General features: G+C 30.4%; 2 protein-coding genes across 3 annotated transcripts in view; both read left to right on the top strand.

Moving 5' to 3' along the window:
- Positions 1-13,127, top strand: part of pigeon (protein) — a 39,686-nt gene extending 26,559 nt beyond the window's left edge. Inside the window, exons 6-17 of one of the 2 annotated variants that reach the window (XM_014432082.3) lie at positions 325-519; positions 3,186-3,344; positions 5,339-5,510; positions 5,594-5,901; positions 5,979-6,155; positions 6,267-6,470; positions 7,487-7,657; positions 7,724-7,899; positions 7,968-8,182; positions 8,269-8,463; positions 9,760-9,825; positions 12,845-13,127. In XM_014432082.3, the coding sequence (XP_014287568.1) occupies positions 325-519; positions 3,186-3,344; positions 5,339-5,510; positions 5,594-5,901; positions 5,979-6,155; positions 6,267-6,470; positions 7,487-7,657; positions 7,724-7,899; positions 7,968-8,182; positions 8,269-8,463; positions 9,760-9,825; positions 12,845-12,921 (2,115 nt within the window). In that variant the 3' untranslated portion in view covers positions 12,922-13,127. The remainder of the gene's footprint in view (positions 1-324; positions 520-3,185; positions 3,345-5,338; positions 5,511-5,593; positions 5,902-5,978; positions 6,156-6,266; positions 6,471-7,486; positions 7,658-7,723; positions 7,900-7,967; positions 8,183-8,268; positions 8,464-9,759; positions 9,826-12,844) is intronic. The other variant, XM_067044584.1, reaches the window with a different exon arrangement.
- Positions 13,128-17,215: 4,088 nt separating this feature from the next.
- The window catches only part of Task7 (TWIK-related acid-sensitive K[+] channel 7), a gene marked incomplete at its 3' end in the record, with an annotated part of 17,639 nt that continues 13,820 nt past the window's right edge, over positions 17,216-21,034 (top strand). The window contains 1 exon segment of the mRNA XM_014432070.1: positions 17,216-17,307.

Below are 21,034 nucleotides of genomic sequence, written 5' to 3'. Positions count from 1 at the left end.
TATAACATAATGAAGTATGTTTGAAAAGGTTTTTTGATCGTTAATTAGTTTATTAGGTTTTTCATTTTAAAATATTTGTTTTTTCATACCATGAAAAATGAATTCTGAAGTTTAAAAAAATGTTACGCCTAAAATGTAAGAAATCGATGACTTATGTTTCTTAACCAAAAACAATGTTTCTTGTTGCAAGTTTAGGTTTGGAAATTATAATTAAGCACTCTTTTTTTTCTCTTGTACGTTCTTGTATTGATTCCTTTACACGATTTTTTTGAAAATATTTAACTTAATTCTTATACTTTCTGATTATATATATATTTTTTTCAGTTGACGACAGTTGCTCTTGAGACAGTGGTAAAGGTATTTTCTTGGGCCCAGTGGGACGTTGAGCACCAGTGCTTGTATTATATTTTTTATAGAAAAACAACTAAGTCCGATGAGTTGGGTGAACTGAAGAAAGAGGACACTTCACCCACTTTGTCTTCTTTACAATTTAACGACGATTTTCCTCATGAAACTGTAGTAAGTATGAGTTACACTCAGGCATTGAATTGCGTAAGAGCCAACTGGGTAATTTCCTATGGCGCTAGTTTTTGAGGTGTGCTAGAATTTGAGTTGTAAAAAGTATGACAAAAAACGAACTATTGCTGGCAGCTTAAAATTATGTTATATTTATATGATTTATAAGCTATGTAAATTTATCATATAAATTAGAAATAAAGTTCCTAATCATGTAATTTCTTTTCTTCACGTGATACATGTAAAGTTTAAAATACAGTATTGATTAGGAAAATATAAATATGGAAATAATAAAAGATATGATAAAGATCCTTATAGCAATCATGAAATAAGGGGAGTTTCCAAGCACTGGGACTCAAACTTTATCAAATTAAAATTTTTTTTTTTATTGCTTGTAAAATCAACACATTTTACCTATAAAATATGTTAATAAATTACAACAGATCACATTATTATTAAATCTATGTGATATAAGTAAAACAGAAAAATATGAAGTTTGAAGATGAACAATATCGCTTTTGTTGCTAAGGTATAGCTGATTGTTCTATTTATATATTTTTCGCTCCTTTTTAATATTTGTTCTAAATTAGTTCAAAGTCCATTTTATGTTTTATCCCTTTGTACATAGGTAAAATCATTCCAGTGCATTCTAATCTGTCGTATTTTATTAACAATATGGCGTAATCAATCAATAATCAACTATGATTAATTTTAAAAATTACTAGCAGACTAAATTTGAGGATGTATATTGATTAATTTAACACAATTGATAGTTTGGTATAAATTAATATCCCTCCATTTAGTTAAAATTAAACAAACGTTATTATTTTTATTTACGCATTAGATTAATGATTGAATTAATTATAATATCTATTTAGTTTATAGCGGTAAATAACAATAAATAGTAATAATATATGATTATAATACATAATAAAAATATATGATAATAATATATAATAAATATTGGTACATGAAATATGTGGTGTCTTTATACACTTTACTAATTGGTTTCCATAAAACTGAGCTACAAACACTGTTTCATATCTCATTACTAATATAGGTCCAATAAGGATCTTTTTGTAAGTTATAATACAAAAAATAAATTCTATTTTTTTTTTTTTTAAATATGGTATAAGTTCGTTAATAATAGTCCGAATTCAATGATTTTTTTTTCTTGCAGGAAATTTAATCATTATTCAAATACGAATTTGGAAATAGAAAAAAAAATTTGAAATTTTTTGTCTCAAACTTTTCGCCTTACATGAGCTTTGGATATCTTTTGAAAAATTAATAAAAATAACAGTTACATCTACAAGACTTAACCAATCTATTCGAAATTCGGTAGTAGATTGGGGCTCTATAAAGTCCTAAATTTGACCTAATTAAACTAAATAGAACTGGAGATATAAAATAAAACATATAAAATGTTTATCATTTTTTGAAACCAATATTTCAACCTTATAAGGGCATACATTTTAAATAGTGTTAATATAAATTAAAAGAGTAGACATTCAGCTTGCTTGTATTAACATAGGCAACATAGGTTGTTCTAAGATTTGGATAAAATACAGGGGAGTTGTGAACAATGAAGTACTGCAAAAAAAAAAAAAACTTCCAAATAAATTAAGTTGAAATTTTTTTTATTTTAGTTTTTGAACGCTTCAGACGAAGCTAAAAACCAATATGATTTGATTTTTACTAAACAAGATTTAGCTTCATTATGTTTTTATATTTTTGTTTTAATATAATATTATTTAGTGGAATCAGTAATATTTTTTTTTTTTTATTCTTCAGAAAGGGTGAAATCGATTAGTGCATAATAAGCGTGAAAAAATATATACTTTTGAGCTATGCCCCAAAACCGTTAAATTTTGCTTACAACTTTTTTCTACCAGAGAAATCGACGATTTCTGTAGCTTTAAATTTTTCCATGAAATATTTTGAAAAAAAAAAAACATGTAAATCGGTCCAGTAATCGATGAATAAAATTTATTGTAGACAAACATTCGAACTGTTCTCCTTTAATGTCAGATATTTTTATCACTCAAGAGACATTCATTATCAAGAGTATTTTAAATAAATATTTTGACATTATCTTACATTCATCGAAAAGTTTCATATCACTGAAAGTATAAGGCGTAGAGACGTTTATTATGAGTATTCAAAATAAAGTTTGTTAAATTCACTTTAAATATGTTTATAATAATAATATTTTTAGGATTTGTAATTTCCATGATATTTACCAAAATGAAGTCTAAAAAGGTGATTTCTTGTTTTTCGATGAAATAATACTGAAAAAATATATTTGATAAAGTTAATATTAAACGTTGAGAGCTCGATAAGGATTTAAATTTTCTCTACTTCAAAACATAGACATTTTTTTTTTCTTGCGGTAGATAGTTTCCTTATTCGGGTTCTTGGCTAAAATATACTTCTTATACTAAAATATTAAATAAAATTTAGATTTCTTATGTCAACCCAAACTAAATTTCCAAAAATTCAAAGTTCTCCTTTTTGCATTTATTTGGTTCGTTTCTTCGATACAAGTGGACTATTTCAACGTTTCTATTACTAGTGGATTTAAATATGAACTAATAAATCAACTTTATGCTTATCATTATGTATATAAATATATTTTTTAGTAATTTTAATATATCTTTTCATTTTAGCTGAATATTCCCGTTAACTTACCTCTGGATTTGGATTCTCCTTTCAACACGTACGAAGATGAACCTATTCCACTACGGGTTCATAGTTCTTCTATGGATGTTATTGTTTTGTCAGATAGCAGAGGTTTTGTTTGTATATGTTATCATTATTTGTACCAGGTAAATTATTGTTATTAGTTATTCAGTCGGTTATTTAAACCTAATGTATTCCTATTTAACTTATAGTAGATTATTTGTTGATTCTTCAATTGAAACCCTATTAAATTAATGAGTAAAAATCAAGGGTATCGTTATTTTCTAATTAATATGTGAAGCTACTGATAGGGTCGTAACTTTGATAACATCTCCCTACCCCCCTGTACCGACACTCCTACCTGCTTGAGTACCTTCAAGCATTACAAGTTGGGGCTTATAGAGCAGGCCGAAATGGCCCACGAACGTGCAAAACCAGTTTCTTTTTTAATTCTTAGATTACGTCTTGATTAAAAAAGAATAAACTATGTAGTTGGGTGTCCTAATTAAACATTTGAAGTTCAGTCAAGACATCCAGCTGCAGTGGAGTACACGAGAGAGGGAACAGGGGAGTATATACCCCTCCCCCCCCAGCTGTGTGAAAACATGATTCTCACCCCTCATTTTCTTATAATAAATTTTATATTTTGAGATAAATAGAATATATCAAAACTATATTTGTAATACTATTTTTGTTATGTATTAAGTTTACTATTTTATTTTATTTTTTTAAAAAGGATTAAGCTAAATTCCAACAAATCCCATCAAATCACCTTTACCCTTCGTCGTAAACCTACCGACTGCCCTACAGTGTCATTTAATTATGTTACTCTTACCCCTGTCGAACAGATCCGCTACCTTGGACTACATTTGGACAAACGATTAACCTGGAATCCTCACACCAGACTGAAGAGACAGGAAACTGCACGTCGATTTCGACTATTACTGCACTTACTAGACAAACGGTCTAAACTTCCAACACCTTACAAAAGACTGATCTACATGACTGTAATAAGGCCAATGTGGACATATGGAGTTGAGCTTTGGGGCTCAACCCAACCTTCGAATTCCTCTCGTATTCAATCCTTACAATCCAAAATCCTTCAAAAAATCCTCAATGCTCCTTACTTCGTCACAAATAAAATCATACATAAAGACCTTAATGTTTCCTATGTAACCGATCTAGCCCGAACCAGATATCACTCCTTCCATTATAAACTCTCTAACCACTCAAACTCCCTAGTTTCTAATCTTGCATCCTCTTCCATTCCTGACAATCCTCCGAGGTGCCTGAAAAAAAGATGGCCACGAGTGCTACCATTGGGTAGTTTCTCTACACGCCTGTAACACTCCAATTTAACTTAGATCAGATTTACTAAATGTGTTATAATGTACAGTTGTAAATAGCAATAAATAAATATTAAAAAAAAAATTTTAAAAAGAAGAAAGATTGCGAAGACTGTGGCGTCAGCATAGCGTTGTTCGTCCGCCAAAGGGGCTCAAGGTAATTGGCAAAGCTACCACAATATTGAATTTCTGCTTGTGATTCTACAGTCCTTTAATTGTCATAATTAAGAATTAAAGCGCCAAGTAGGTTTTGCTTACACAAGCGCTAAAATAGACTCTTCTAAGAAATGCCGAGCCACACTTGGGAAAATCGCAAAGTGAGATTTTTTTTGTCAAAAGAGTTCTAATGACTTCGCTCACAGAAGAAACCCCTGATGTTGCCATAGGCCGTTCTTATGAGAAGGTGGGTGACAGTGGTAGCGACACTGCCTGTGTTGCCAATCCGATAGTTCACTGTTAAAGCGTCTAAATGTGGCGCAGATCGTTGCTAGTACTACTAACTATCAAGAAAATTCAGATAGTACGACGTTAAATCTATCAAGACGGAAAATATCACAGTCTAAACGATAGTAGTGGGTGCGACAGCTATCTTTTTCACTATCACTGCCACTATTACCGCCACCTTGAACCCAGGCTTTATATCTGTTCTTTAAGGGACAGTACAGGTAATAGTAGTTGTTAAAGTGACAGTATTTGTATATAATAGACATTAATAAGATATATCTTTGACTTTGTAAACATAATTAAACTCTTTTTAACACAATTGGTTGTAATCTTGGTTTATCTATAATAAGCCGGTGCAAACACCTCTCAAGCAACCTGATTCCGACGCTGAGGACCACACCACTGTTCACATGGGGTATTCTGTAACGATTTTACATCATGGAATCGTGGTGCACTGCAAGATTCCAGGGATTCCTTGGGCAGAGGCTAATAGACTCAGACCAACTTTCGCCATTGGAAAGGGTATGGGACTGATTTAAACTTTGTTGTGTACTTAAACTTGAACTTGATGAATTGCTTTAATATATGAATGGTATGTCTTCCAGATGATTACTTGTTTGTTTACCTTCCTGGTCACTTCATACACATGCTGGATTTGGGAATTGGTCACCAGCCATGCTGCCACATCATGCTCCCACACAGAGCGGAGAGCACAGAACACTGGTTTGCTATAAAAACTTCTACATCTTCCCCTACTCTATTAAACATGAAGACTTTACAAACATACACATTAGAGATCTCTTATCAACAACTTATCGACTTCTTTTATGATCCGAACATCGGTTTATACAATAAACTCTCAATAATTCACTACATCTTGGTACATATGCAGGAATTTGACATAATTTGTCAGGTAAATAAATTACTTGATTTCGGTATTAGGTAATTTACTACTCATATTTGAATCTAGAAAAAATCTCTATATTTTAGCTTCTGACTACAATTGCAGAGTATGGTTTAAACCCAGCTTTACAGAATATATTTCACGAAATACTCGTGAGTGGAACTTATGGATCAGTTCTTAAATCATTACCATCGGAAGCTGCGAAATTATTACGTTTCCTACCATTCACAACTATTAATAATTTGGACACTATAGAAGTAAAGGTAACTTTCACAATTTTTTTGTATATTTACTTTTTCTTTAAAAGTTCACATTTGTATTATGGTTATAAATTTATTTTGTACTTTTAATTTTTCATGTATTTTATCTTGCAGAATTTCTCCAAGACTATGACTCTCAAACAGGAAGCCCTGTGGAACTCACCTGTGATGCTGCTTACTCCTCAGCAAAGACTCAGTCAATTCCGCGTCGATCTTTGGACCCAGCTTTGGAATTTGATCACAGAAACTTCTTGTATATCTAGATTTAAGTTATCAACAGTCGCTGAAAAGTTGATGGTTTCATTAGTTTGTTATCAGGTATAGTGGTTTAATGATTAGTTCTCATTACGTGTAATGTTATCTAACTATACATATTGTACTGGAAGATTATGATTGACCGTGTGTATAGATGAATGGGATATGGTCCGGGTGCGTAAAAAAAAACTAAAAAAAAAATAAAACTTAAACTTAATTTTTATGATTTAACTTATTAAAAAAATGGTATAATTATTTACTATTTGAGTTTTTTTTTACCGCACCCGGACCATATTCCATTCATCTATACATATTGTAGGAAGATGATCTGAATGGGGTCAAAAAAGGTATGCAAAATAGAAAATAAAATTTACTAACTACTATTTTCTATTAAATTAAAAAAATCCCTTCTAAATCTAAACATCAGAGAAACAATTCAAAGTATTGATAATTTTTATTCCAAAATTTCGAATCGACACTAGTATTTACAAAAATCTATTTAAAAAAAAAATGCCCTCTCAATTCTAAATAGAATAATACCTATCAATTATCATTCAACATAAACATTTTATCCTAAACACTATGAAAAATGGGTTATTATAGTATTTACTCTACCAACATACCTCCTTCCTATGTTAATATTTTAATTTTTCTGCTCCTTCCAATTGTATTAACTTTATCCCTTCTTATTGCCGATTTGGTATTAATTTATGATAATAATGAATTAATAATGAACAGTCGATTTTGAGTTACTGAGGAGGGTAAGGATCTCTCTCGTTTGCGTATTATTAATATTATTTCCAATCACCTTCAACAACCTTCCTCCGCTATCCCCTTACTCTCATTTTTCAAAGACATATCTTACACCTGTTCCTTCCTCCAATCTAATGACCATCTTATAGTCACTAAACCTGACAAATTTATATCGACTGTCGCCTGGAAAAGGTGACTAAGAAATAGTTTTTTCTAATTTTTGCTTATCCTTCTTTGGCCTACAATCGGACAATCTTCCCATAATTAATTACTTACGGTCTATTAATAATCTTCCAATAAATGTATGCACATAAATATTTGTCCAGCCGGAAGCTTTGTCTCGCTGCAGTACTCCCCTTAGTCCCGGCAGTGGATTTTCCATTAATGCATCTCTTTTGGAATGTTCCAACATCGGGAATTACAAAGCGAAACATTTACTCCCGTTCCATGAAGTAGAAAGGTGTACCGCATCGAAACAAGAGCATGTGATATCAGTAGTAAGTATTTATTAAAATTTTTGATATAATTAAATAATTAGAAATAATTGACAATTTTTTTTCAAGAATTTAAGGGAACTAAGCATACATTTAGTAAAACACGGTTTGGAGAATCCTATGCAAGTCCATGTTGTTGCAACTCGTTATGCTGCAGCACAGCTGGAGATGTCTCGATTCCTGTGTAGTCTAATTACCAAGTCTTGTGCCATTCCTGTACATCAGTTAAAAGGATTCCAGTTGATGTTAGTAATGTTTTAAAAATGTGATTCATGTAGGAAAACCAATAACTTACTTTCTCATTATTTTCCAGTGATGAATTACCTTCAATAAAGAAAAAGGTATATTTTATTATCCTTGAGAGATATGCTTCAGCAGTGGACACTCTGGCTTACCCCACTCCACAGGGATTTTCGTCTTTTTTTACCTACTTAACTTACAAGACGTTACCTTTTGATGATTTTGTACAACATATACAAGCCAGAGCTCTTACTCTGCAGATCGATGTAATGAAAGTAATTTTACCTGGTTAGTTAATAATTTCCACCCAATTAGGAGTAATGATTTTCGTTGATATACGTAGGTATATATTTATATATACTTTATTTTTCCAGATCTGGGCGATGACAGCATCGGTGTAAAAAAGAAATTGAAATTATTACAATTACTCCCACGTTCCAGAGCTAAGAGGCTCTTAAATCAATGGTTCCATCCAGTCAGCCTTATGATAAGAGCTAGAGAACATTCTCTAGGAATTTTATCTGGATTAGAATCGAAAATATGTCCTCCTAGAAACTTTTACGTTAAAGGTATGACTATACGTTTTATCGTTAAGCGAGTTTTTACCAAAAAGATATACAAGGCACAGGTAAGGGGATGGAGATGAATGGTATCATGGTAGTATATTTAACAATAGAGGAGTTAATGTTATTAATAGTTAAATAGTCAGAAACATATTTATTTTTAGACAATATATTTTGTCTTTTATGAATCAGACTGGTGTATAAAAAGATAGACGAGATTTTTCGTTCGTAACTTCTGATAATGAAAACTATTGTAGCAACCTTTATTAAGTTTTAACTACACTATTTTCATGATTTCCAGAAGGTTTAGCCTACCGATTGTTTTATAAAAAATGGAAGATAGAATGCTTAGAGAAATTACTAACTTCATTTAATAGGAGATTTTAGGAAGCTAATAACCTTTAAAACAAATTATTATATATATTGTTTTGTATTTAATTGAAATTATGTTTGTAGAAATCTATTTTCTAAATTTAAAAATTGAAATACGTCAGCGAAATCCTCCATATCATCCATTCTTACGGTAGAATTACCTCCACTTTATCCACCGCCAATCTACACTTGGCCCCATCCAGTCCTATCAATAGGTAAACCCCCAAACCTAAAATGACTATGGAGAATCGATTGACATCTTCTCAAATACCAGCTCCTCGAATTCCACGGCGGGATCGACGTACACCCAGCACTCCGTATTATATACCGATAGAAGGCAAAACGTTTAGAAGAAATTATATTTAGGATATTAAGAAAATTCAATATCCTTCGTGAAATCCTTAAAACTTTTTACTTTGTCACAAAAAATCATTCACTATCCCCTTAATGTTTCTTTTGTAGTATGTAACCGATCCAGATCGAAACAGATATCAATCCTTACTTAATAAATTTCCTAACTATCCATCCACTCCTATTTCTGATAATCCTCTGAGGCGCGATAAAATAAGATGGCTTCGAGACCTTCTTGTGTGGAAATGTTATAGGAGTACTACTAATGGGTAATTTCTTTTTCATATCACCATAAGCACATTTACTAGTTGTATTTTTATTTTTAAAAAAGTTTTTATTTTTTTTCAAATAAATAACAAAATAAAAAAAATTGAATTATATCAAATTTGTGTAATAAATTTGACTTCATCATTTATTTATATATAAATTACTTGTTTCCAAATGATAATAAATACATGTTACTGTTTGAGATAGCCATTAAGATTATTTTATTCCATTACACTTTTAAATTAGTTAACAGATAGCAATATTTTTTTTATGAATTCGATAATGCATAATTATATTTATTTATTTTTATAGGATCTGATGAAATGTGCAACAGATACTCACCACTAGATACCTTCTTAGATCTTTTAACAGCCAAAGGTATTATATTGAAGCCAAATTATTTTCGTTAGTATAATTTATTTCCTTTAGTATTCAGACTTTGTCATCTCTCAATTATTAAAAATCGTTAAGACAATATCATTATCCTATAAAAATATTGAAATTATAGATTCATACGTGGAAAGGTCCTATTAGCTTAGATATTTAAGGTACCTTTACTTCTATTTGCCTGGCAAGATGCAATATTTGTACAGTCTATCCATTACTACTGTTTCGGTTTTTTTATGTTAAATTTGTTATGAAGGTAGTTCTACCTAAAGTTTGTGTCACTTTCTATTTTTATTTTAACTCAGCATCAAGCACTGTACAATTTTGATAAGCTGATATTTTAGTCTATCTTTGATCACACTTGATTGCCACTTGTTCGTCCCAATCCTTTATTGTCTGAATTCTCAGGGTCTGATTCATAATTATTCATGGACCTTTTTTAAACAAAACTGTTCATTTATCATTTGTCAATGGCTGTTTAGATGTAACAATATCCTTTACGAGAATTATGGAATGATCCTTAATCAGCAGAAAAAATACTAGGAGTGAAATAAAATTAATAATTTAATAAAAAATATCTTTTTTCAAGCAAATACTATTTAGAATAGCAAATAAAGCACTGCGACCATTATATATATTGTTATTAAACTATTGGTTTCATTCTATTGTTCGATGCTGAAATTTCACAATCTGATTGAGTATGGTTTGCTTCGCCTAGTTTAATCCTGGGTACACTCTTGCATAGTGCCTTTTTTTGTCACATTGAGAAGGGCTGGGTTCACAAAAAAAGTAAGAATCGATTGAATTTGTTTGTTTCTTATCCAAATGTCAAATATATTACTAGCAATTAATTATTCGGTAAAAAATGTCGATTTTTCTGGCAAAAACTTTTATTTTTGTCCATCCTGACAAAATTAATACCGCCGAAAAAAATCTGGAGAATTCTGGTGATATATTTTAGGAATAGCGTCCTTGGAAACAAACACCATTTCTAAATTTGAGGAAATCAAAACTAGAATTAGTTATCCATTCCATTCTATAGCTCACCTTACGATATACAACCCACTATTTATACTTTTAGTATGCAAAATACAATAAAACTTATAAATTTGATACATTAAATATTTAAAAAAGTTACACTCCCAAAAATCCTTTTTCATTTTTTCTTTCCTAGTAATATTTCTGAAAACTCAAAAAGTGTTCGAAAATAACAATGATTATGCAATCAAAAGAAGAAGAAACAAAAACCTGGGTATTTCAGAAAAATTATATTTTAATGGGAGATATCTTGGAAATTAAGTTAATAAGTTGTTTTAATAAAAGCATTGAATTGTAACTTCACACATGGAAAACATTTGAAAAACAACTGTTGTACTTGTTACTTCATAAAACTATGGATTCAGTTATTCAGTGCATTAATTCTCAATTTGAGTCAACTCATGATTTGAACGATTAAACCTTGAATAGCAACCTTGATCTTCAGTTATGCTGTCTGAGTGATTACTGATCTGTCATCTTGATCAGTACCAACCCGAATTTTTAAAATTCCTTTTAAGCTCTCAATAAAAATGATTTATATTCCAATAATGTTCACTGTATCAGTTTTACAGTATTTTGTATATTAAAAATATAAATAGTAGGTTGTATTTCGTTATGTGATATTGGAATGGACAACTAATTCCAATTTTGTTTTCCTTAAATTTGGAAATGTTTTTGTTTCCAATGACGCTGGTGTCGGGTTCACCAGGTCCTAAATGATATCACCAGATATCTCGAGGGTTTTTTTTGGCGGTAATAATTTTTTTCCAGGATGTGTAAAAATAAATTTTTATTCCAAAAAATGTTTTACTTATTAACAATTAACTGCTAATAATATCTTTGAAATACGGAGAGGGGAAAAATAATTAAATTGATTCTTATTCTATTTGAAACCTCACTTTCCCTTCTCAATGTGACAAAGGGATCCAAAAATTTCGCCATGGGCTTAGTAATTCTCACTGCGCCATGATAAAAGTTTGAACCAATTGGGCTTATTGAGTTTGAACCCTGGCCGAGGCACCGCCTAAGTTCTTACCCCATCAGAACACAGAACACCCCTTAAATTACAAATATTAGAAAAATGGCAGGCCAAGTGGGATGAAAGCTCACCGAGTAAATTAAAAGAAATAAAACGATCAGTAAAACCATGGTCGACATCCTACCGCAACAGCCGCAGGGAGGAGGTTGCTCTGGCCCGCTTGAGAATAGGTCATATCATACTCTCCTCAAGCACTCTCACCTGATCAGAAAACTGCCACCTCCAACGTGCAAATATTGTCAGTCCATTCTTACGATTAGACATATTTTTAGAGAGACATATATTAAGAGTGTACTCATTATTTGCCAACAATAAACAGGATAGGACTGACCCCAAATTTATCCGAAGCTCTCGCAGATAAGGAAGCTAAAATTACACGAGTGTTTGAATTTTTAAAAGCACATCGCCTTCTTTATAAATTATAACTCCTCTTAGATTTTTATTTTATTATGTTTTTTATTTATTTTATTTTTTAATTATTTTTTTAATTTTTATATTTTTTATTTATTATTTTTTTTTTTTTACATTTATCACCTATGGCATGATGACGTTGATGACCAGGGGGTTTTACGCCTTTAAGCAACAATCAACAACAACAATTGGGCTTAATTGATTTAATTATGGACACCATTTTATTATTTTGATTAAAATATGTATCATCCCTGCCAACAAAGCCGTTGGTTGTCGTTTGTTGTTCATGCTCTCAACATCATTTATATTTATATTTTAAGATATTATTTATCTTTTCATATTTCTTATCACATAATGTCCCAAACATAATTGTTTTGTTTAGTTAAGAGGATTATTATCATAATGTAAATACCATATAATTTACTTTGTTGATATTGTGTTGCTTTGTTTTGAATTAATATGACATTTCTTTTGAGATTAATACGCTATTTTATTTTTACTAATGGAAATTTAAATGTTCAGCTAGCTTGGCAGAGTTGGATTTTAATCTTCTCGTGGAAGCTGTGATGTCATCAGTAGACAGATACGATGGCTTGTAACTATAAGACTGATCTTATATTATTTCCTATTTGATTTTAGACACGATGTAAAATACTTATGCATTTAATGCATATTTATTTTAAATTGTATATATTTATTCCAAACTATAAATATTAATTTATTTTATGTCCAATGAAAAAATGAAGTGAATTTTTTTTGTTACTGTTACTGTTTTGTTTGTATATGTGCTAAACTGTTTGGCAATATATATTTGTTAAAGGATACTATGTTTTGTCCTTGTCTATTATTTTTTTCAATTATTAAATCCATTTTTAATCAAAGAGTTACTTTTTATTTCTCTCCCCCTTAACTTAAGTTTTCTTAATTAATTTTTTTTAAAATACTTTTTATTTATTGATAGATATTACAATCTGCCACAGTTGTGGGCAACAGATAATAGTGATGAATGATCTCATACATACTAAAATAAAATAAAATAAATAAAAACAAAAAACTCTTAAAATATATACAAACAGAAGAATAAACAACATGATCATAATCCAACTATGTGTATGAAAAATAAATAAATAAAATAGCATAACTCAATTAAATTTAAGATTATTTTTTAGAATATTAGGAACTGAATTGTATAAATAACGAATTGGATTTTAAATGTACAGTGAAACCTCTTGCACTAAGACAATAGTGGGAATCAGTAGTAGGTTACTAGCCACAAGTATGGATGGGACGAATCTCATGGAACTAGTTTAAGTGTGGAACTGTTTGGAACTGATCCACGAACGACCGCTTATAAGGTCCAGGTTTAAACAATGCAACTGCATAAGCGGCAAATTTTAAAACTTTTGAGTCAGAATGCACACTGGTCTGTTTTTGATGGAGATCTAGCCAAAAATCATTTTGTGGATTCCATCGCTTTAGCACCCTAGTAATTCATTATATTAAGTTATTAATATAAACTAATTACGAAATATAAAGAAATTTATATATCTCTACATTATATAAAAAGTTTTTATTGATCACCGCGTAATATTTTATTTTATGTATATATTACATTATGTATACATGTTATATAAACATATAGCTTATACTATACCTTGATAAAAATAATAACTACAGAATAAATGTAAATATAGTTATACAATTATAGCAATGAGTAGTACAATTAAATGAACAGTTGTTTAATATGTTAATTGGAGGTTGGACCGCATTAGGCGGACAGGAGGTACCCTTCTAGTTATAATACTTTTTTTAAAATAATATGATGAATTAATTTTTAATTCTTTATATTATATCTCGTTAACTGATTCATAAGGAATGGCTCGATGCTGTACAGTCGCTCTCCAACTCCTAAGATTCAGAGCGTCCTGAGCCACTGCGTTGGTCTGCCATTAGCTCTAGAACGGTCTAGCTTCCCCTCCAGTAGCCTGTGGATCCTGGAGCCTCTTAATCTGGTCATCCGCCATTCTGCCCCCCCTCTCAATCTTTCCAGCATGATGGTCTGTATTGTATTAGCCTCCCCGAAGAGCTCATACACTTGTACCACTGGTCATCTCGTTTTATGGGGCGAAAAATTCATGATATTTTCCTTTTGAAAATGAGAATTTCTTTATCCTCCTTCAAGAGCTCAAGTTTTAGATCCGTATATAAGGACCTGATAAGGGTGTTTTAAATTAAGCACTTGGTCCGTCCAAAATCAATGGCTTATGATATGCTTCCTCAAGCCAACATAACATCTTTTGACCATTATCAGTCTGTTTCTACCCCAATCTTATTTTTAGAATTTCTTTGATCTGGTCTACGCCCTGAAAACTAAACGGACCAATAACCAAACTTTATATGCATTCCCATCACTCTTCCAGGTCTTGAAGGTAATTCGTCTTCTCATCATTTATAGTCAGGTCCATATCTGCAGCAAATTCCATCAGATGTGGAATGCCTCCTTATGTCCTTTCAACGAGCGAGCGACTACGTCAGTATCACCTGCAAAGGTAAGCAATTGGACGAGTCTTGATGGTCCCTGTCAGTCAGATGCCAGAAATTCGTGTTTCTTTTTCAAGGCCAAGGTTATATACTAAATACGCTAGGGCATCACCTTGTACCAATCATTTTTCGAATATGTTCTGGTGACAAGTTTCATTGTGTTTTGACTTTACACTGAACATCATTGTCAGTTTTGGTGGGATCATGAGCTTTCGTAAAGCTTCATGATACTGTCATAGTACAAATAATAGACATAAAGAAATGGTAGGATATAAAGATCAAGAAATGTATGCGATTGTTGAAACTGATGTCTCACAAACAAGGAGCTATTCTTAATGTAATGAGTTGATGCCATATATGTAGGCCTTCTTGAATTTATGACATTGTAAAACCAAACAGCGTAGTTTTAATGTAAACACTCGGTAGCATGCAATAAAGAAATTCCACATATTCGCCCTTTCACTTCACAAACGTCCCTCGGAAAGTAAATATGTACAGCTTGGTCTAAGGTTTATTGATGCAAATTTGAGTTTAGTAAGTGGTTGCAAACGGAGACATGGGACACTTTTTCTTTTTTGAGATCATTTCAATTTCAGAGATTCAAAAAAACCGGTTTGAATTTAACACACCATGAAAGTAGACTGCAGACTCACTTATCTCAATTAATAGGTCAATGCGCATTGAAAGATGGGAGACTCCAAATTACAAGAGAGTTGTAGGGGAGTCCTGATTTTAAATTATATGGCTAGATATCGTTAATACAATTATAAATACCAAGACAAAACATTTTTTTTTTTATTTATCGAGTGTGTCAAGGTATCGAGAAATAATTACAAATTATCGAAAGTCGATTGTAATGATCACTAGAATTATTTTGAAAAAATTGGTGTTTCCACCATTCGGTTGAAATCGATAGAACAACTCCTCAGATCACAACCTCGAGTATCTAACCTCCTTCACTATTTTGGTTAAGATTTTTATTTCCCGTTCCTTTTCCGTAGATCAACCCTTCAAATAAAATCATTGCTGTCAGACATCAGCCATTTTCTTCATCAAAGGAATTTAGATACTACTAACTGATGTTTCGATCTCATCCAAAAAATCTTTACATCTTCAAAAATAATTGTCTGCAATAGGACTCTAAATTATTTTTTATTGAACGAGCTTCGTATTTTAGATTGAATATATTACAAGATAGAAATGTCAATTATGATTTGACCTATCCCTTTCTTTATTTAATTTTTTTTTAAATATTAATTATTAAAATTTAACAACATTTAGGTTGTTTTATTTCTTTGTACTTGTTTTAATATAATGTGACATACAGTGACCAAAGAAAGTATTTGCACACCGCGTTTTTTTTTTTTTTATTAAATTATGACTTTATAATAATGATAGAAAAGAACAAGATTATACTCAAGCATACAATCCGGAGCAAGTAAATATACATATAAAATGCTTTTTTCGTTGTGTTTATATTACGTTTAAATACATTTTTATTATAATCAATATTTTAAATTGAATTTATACTATTTTTTAACAAGTTTTAATTGTACTTTTTACTAAGGAACCTCAAACTATTTTATTATTCAATAAAATTTTTTTGAGGTTTAAAAAGTTCCAATTTGAATGTAATTTATTTTAAATTAACATATTGTAGCACAACGCTTCGGGACCACTGTCCCATATTCATGTACTTTAAACCTACAAAGAACAATAATACACCATAATAACAATCTTCATCCATATGTATGATTAAGTATGAATATTTCATACTTCAATGCACCTCATAATCAGTCGAAAATTTGAATATAATTGTGTGAATTATAATACATATGGATGAAGATTGTTATTATGGTGGATTATTGTTCTTTGTAGGTTTAAAGTACATGAATATGGGACGGTGGTTCCGAGACGTTGTGCTACAATATGTTGATTTAAAATAAATTACATTCAAATTGGAAGTTTATTAACCTCAAAAAATTTTTATTGAATTGACTTACGAGACTTCCTAAAGAGAAAATCCAGAATATTTTATTATTATTTAAGTTCATTATATAAAGAAAAGACAATGTGTGCAAATAATTTATTCGGTCACTGTAACTCAATTTTTTGTTAACTTTCATGTTCTGTAGTATTTCTGATTTTTTTTTCCCCGCGAAAAATCTTAGACCCACTATAAAACTGTGTCTCACTTTCTTGGAAAAGGTGTTTCTCTGACCAAGTATAAATATTAATTAAAATATTCATAAAGAGAGGAGAAATTTGATGAGGGAGGTTTGCTATGGTTTCCATTTGGTGACCAAGAGCAGCTTCCTGAATCTGCCGTGGGATCAATATAGTGCACGCATGTCCGTGGCAGTTGGTAGCTTCAATGCATAACAGTCACTTAATCTTGTCTCCTTAGTTTGATTTACCGGCGTTCTTCTGAACTTGCACATTTAGTAAGTAATTGACAATAGGTACTGAGCCAATCTGCCTTCAAACTGTTCGGAAAATGTGCATCTAATGACACCTCATTTGCCAACATATTTCATAAAATGCTGATGCACTTTGTTTTTTCTCTTTTTCACTATGAAGTATTCTTTCACTTGTCTAGAATGAGCAATTCGCGTGTCATAGATCTTATCATATCGTGAATTTCATACTTGAATATTTTACAAATTGGAATGATTCCTGTTTTGGAATATATATTTTAAAAAATTGAATCTTTAGTTTTGAAAAATTTAAGTAACTACCTTATCTTTGCCTTTCTAGTTTGTTTTTATGATTGAATTTTATAACTTGTCATTATTTTACCTGTTCTTATCACCGTACGCTGTTATATTGTACCATATTGTTGAATGATTCAATCAACAAGTGTTTTTAAATGAAAATCAAAGATTTTCAAATTGAAATCAGTCATAATTTTGGCTTTTTTTCTTATCTATTTTAAACTTATCTGAAATACAAGAATATTCGACTAATGACCAAAATATTTTTTAATAGGTGAATTTTATTCTTTATGACGAGGTTGTTATTTTTTTATTGTTGTATAAATTCAGTGTTTTAGATTGTACCATAATGTGCTGTCGAAATTGTCGAATTATCCATTCAAAAGTTGTTGGTTTAATATGATTTTGATTTAATATCATAGATCAAACGATTAATATTCAGCTGATTGTATAATTATTTATATCTATATAATTAACCTTGTAGTACTGTTTTTAAAACCAAATCTTAACCTAATTTTAATTAGTAGATACAATAAATTTGTGGATATTAGTTATTTAATCTTGGATTTGATTAATTATAACCAAAAATAAATAGGTCTAGCAAGGTTGGATATAGATTAATCAATTTTCATTATCACAAATCTTAATTTTTTTTAAATAGTCTGTTGGTATAAATACTTCATTAAAATTAAAATGAGCTTTGAATTACGAAAATTATTCATTCTTGTAAATTTACTAAATAGTTCACAAAAATAAATACAAGTATTTGTTTTATTTTTTATGCTATCTTTAAATTTTCTATTTCTTTATTTAAAGTGAAAAGCAGCACGGTACTATGGTGTAGTATTTATGGAACTAGTTACAAAAATGGTCTACTAATATTGATTCCGCTATTTTATGATTGTATTAAAATCATTTATAATTTATGGTTATATTTATCTCATTATCATTATCTCAAAAACAATTTAAAAGAAAAAATCTTTATCACTAATCCTATAAATACTTAATGCATTGTTCGTTCGTTGATCCCATCAACAACTTATCTTCATCATTTACGGATGAAGATAAGTAATAATTATCGAAATAAAAAAAAAAGATTTATTCTGGATGAAAAGTGAATTACTTTAACATTACCTAATTACTAGTGTTACTAATTAGTGTTCTAAATTTTGCTGGACACCTCAGTATGATGAAATAATTTAGGTAATCATTGAACATAATTTTTCACCTGTTTCAGAGTGAAAGATGTGAATGGAGTGTTTGATTCTATTTTGAACTTATGGAAAGAGCCTAACAAAGAAAATATTATTTGTAATTGATAATAAAGCAACAGGTCATTTTAGATTTAGTAAAGTAATGAAAAAATAAGTATTTAGTAAAGCCATAAAAATCTCAAATCTGCCTTCATTAGCTGCTACATGACTTGTTTCAAAGGACATATATATATATCAATTTCTATAAAATTCAATTCAATAAAAGTTATTAAAAATGAGTATGGTTGTATGGTTCAAATGGGTTGGTTGAGTATGGTTCAAAAAGTTGTAGTTTTTGAAATACTGTATTAATTTTGCAAATTGACTTAAAAATACAAAATTTACTTTTCATGCTGGTTAATGTTTTACACTAATATCCAACATTACTCTAATCTGGGTCAAAATCGGACCAGCAATATCTCTCTTAGTGATTAAATTGTGCATGCGCGAGTTGTATTGATTGATGGAATTTGATGGAATTAATATGGAACCATCTAGGTACCAAATCTCACATTACTAATTATGCCCAAACCTTGATTTGATTACAATCGATTGATATACACTGATTTTTTTTTCATTCATTTCATTTCATTGATTCCATTTCATTCCACCTTCCTGACGGAGGCCTGCAGTCAATTAATAAAGCTAAATATTTTCAATTGCTAACTTTCAAGCATTTTTCTTCGTCTGCTTTTGCTTTTAGCATCACTTGATTTCCTTAGGGGCTAGTGTTGAAAGAAAACATTGAAGTTGATTTAGGTTCTCTAAAAGGAGAATAACAATGCCCACCACGTCAATCTAGATAATCCTACAAATGTTCTGTCGGATTCATATTAGGAGGCCGTGTGATACAGTCCAAAACAATAATTATCGCGTGCCCCAAGTGTGACGGTGGTAAGCGGTCATGTATCAAAAGAAACAGTTCACCAATAAATTAAGAAAATACGATCACTTCCACAATATACATCAGAGGAGTCAGAGTGAACAATGAAAATCAATTGCTACCGATCGTTAAAATTTACTTCTCTCCAAACGATAAATTATTGCAAAAGATGGTCCGGGTGAGGTCAAAGAAAACTCAAAAGGTTATGAAACTATTAATTCATCAGGGTTAAAAAAAGATACAAACTCATAAATGATGTAAACATTAATGAACAAAGTAAATTAAAAATTTAAAAGATCTACAGCGAAACGTAAAATTAAATAAGAATAATAAAAGGTTTTAGACAATTATTGAAAATGGAAATAACCACAGATAAAAAAAAAAAAAAAGGAGAAATATAAGATACAGTACACACTCAAAGATGGAAAAGATAAGTGTAAAATCAAGAATAAAGGAAGATTATGAACAAGACACCATTAACTGGAAACATACCTTTCAGACTTAGAGGTCACTGTGAAAGTGAACGGTTGGACAGGAAGTTAGAGACAAGTAGTGGAGTGGGGAATAACGGTTAAAAATACGTTATATTTGAAAATAATTTTAAAATAAACAGTATTAGAAAATTAAAGAAAATATTAAAAATAGGCAAACATAAAATGATAATAGGAGGAAAAACTTTATTAAAAAATACAAAGTTGTGCTGCACAACTTCATCGGGTTGCAAGTCACACATCACAGTTATTTTAATCTAATCAGACAATTTCTTCCCTTCCTTTTCTATCCTTTCCCCCTTCTCCTTTTCCCCTTTGATATTTTACTTTCAACCCAATGTGCCTTTAAAAGAATAATGGATAAAAATAGTGATAGAGATACAAATATACATGAAAAATACATAAGTAACAAATATATATAAAAATCAACAAATTATGTGAAAATTAAAATACAATAAATATTAAAATATATACAAAAATAATAAAGTAACAAATAAAATATGCAATTTATACATGTCATCTTTTCTCTGGATGATTTTATTACTCAACAATTTCCATGCAAGTGGTGGTGGATGGTTCCCAGAGAGTCTAGTATTATATTTTCTGTTATCTTAGCTACGTCTTGGATATCCACCCCGAGTTCATCCATGAAGCTCTATTGCTCAAAGCAATAATATGGAGGAAGGAATTATAAATAAATAAATATATATGTATATATACATACATACAGTCCAGTCCATACAGTCAAATATATATATATATATATTACAGTTTTACACTGGACTGTATATATATAAGTTAAGTATCGGCGAAAGTCAAATGTCAAAAAA

This window comes from Halyomorpha halys, unplaced genomic scaffold, assembly GCF_000696795.3.
Source record: "Halyomorpha halys isolate HHAL.00 unplaced genomic scaffold, Hhal_1.1 Scaffold1024.1, whole genome shotgun sequence".
Lineage (NCBI taxonomy): Eukaryota > Metazoa > Arthropoda > Insecta > Hemiptera > Pentatomidae > Halyomorpha > Halyomorpha halys.
The sequence above is the reverse complement of the archived record's forward strand: the minus strand, read 5'-3'. Positions and strand labels throughout refer to the sequence as shown.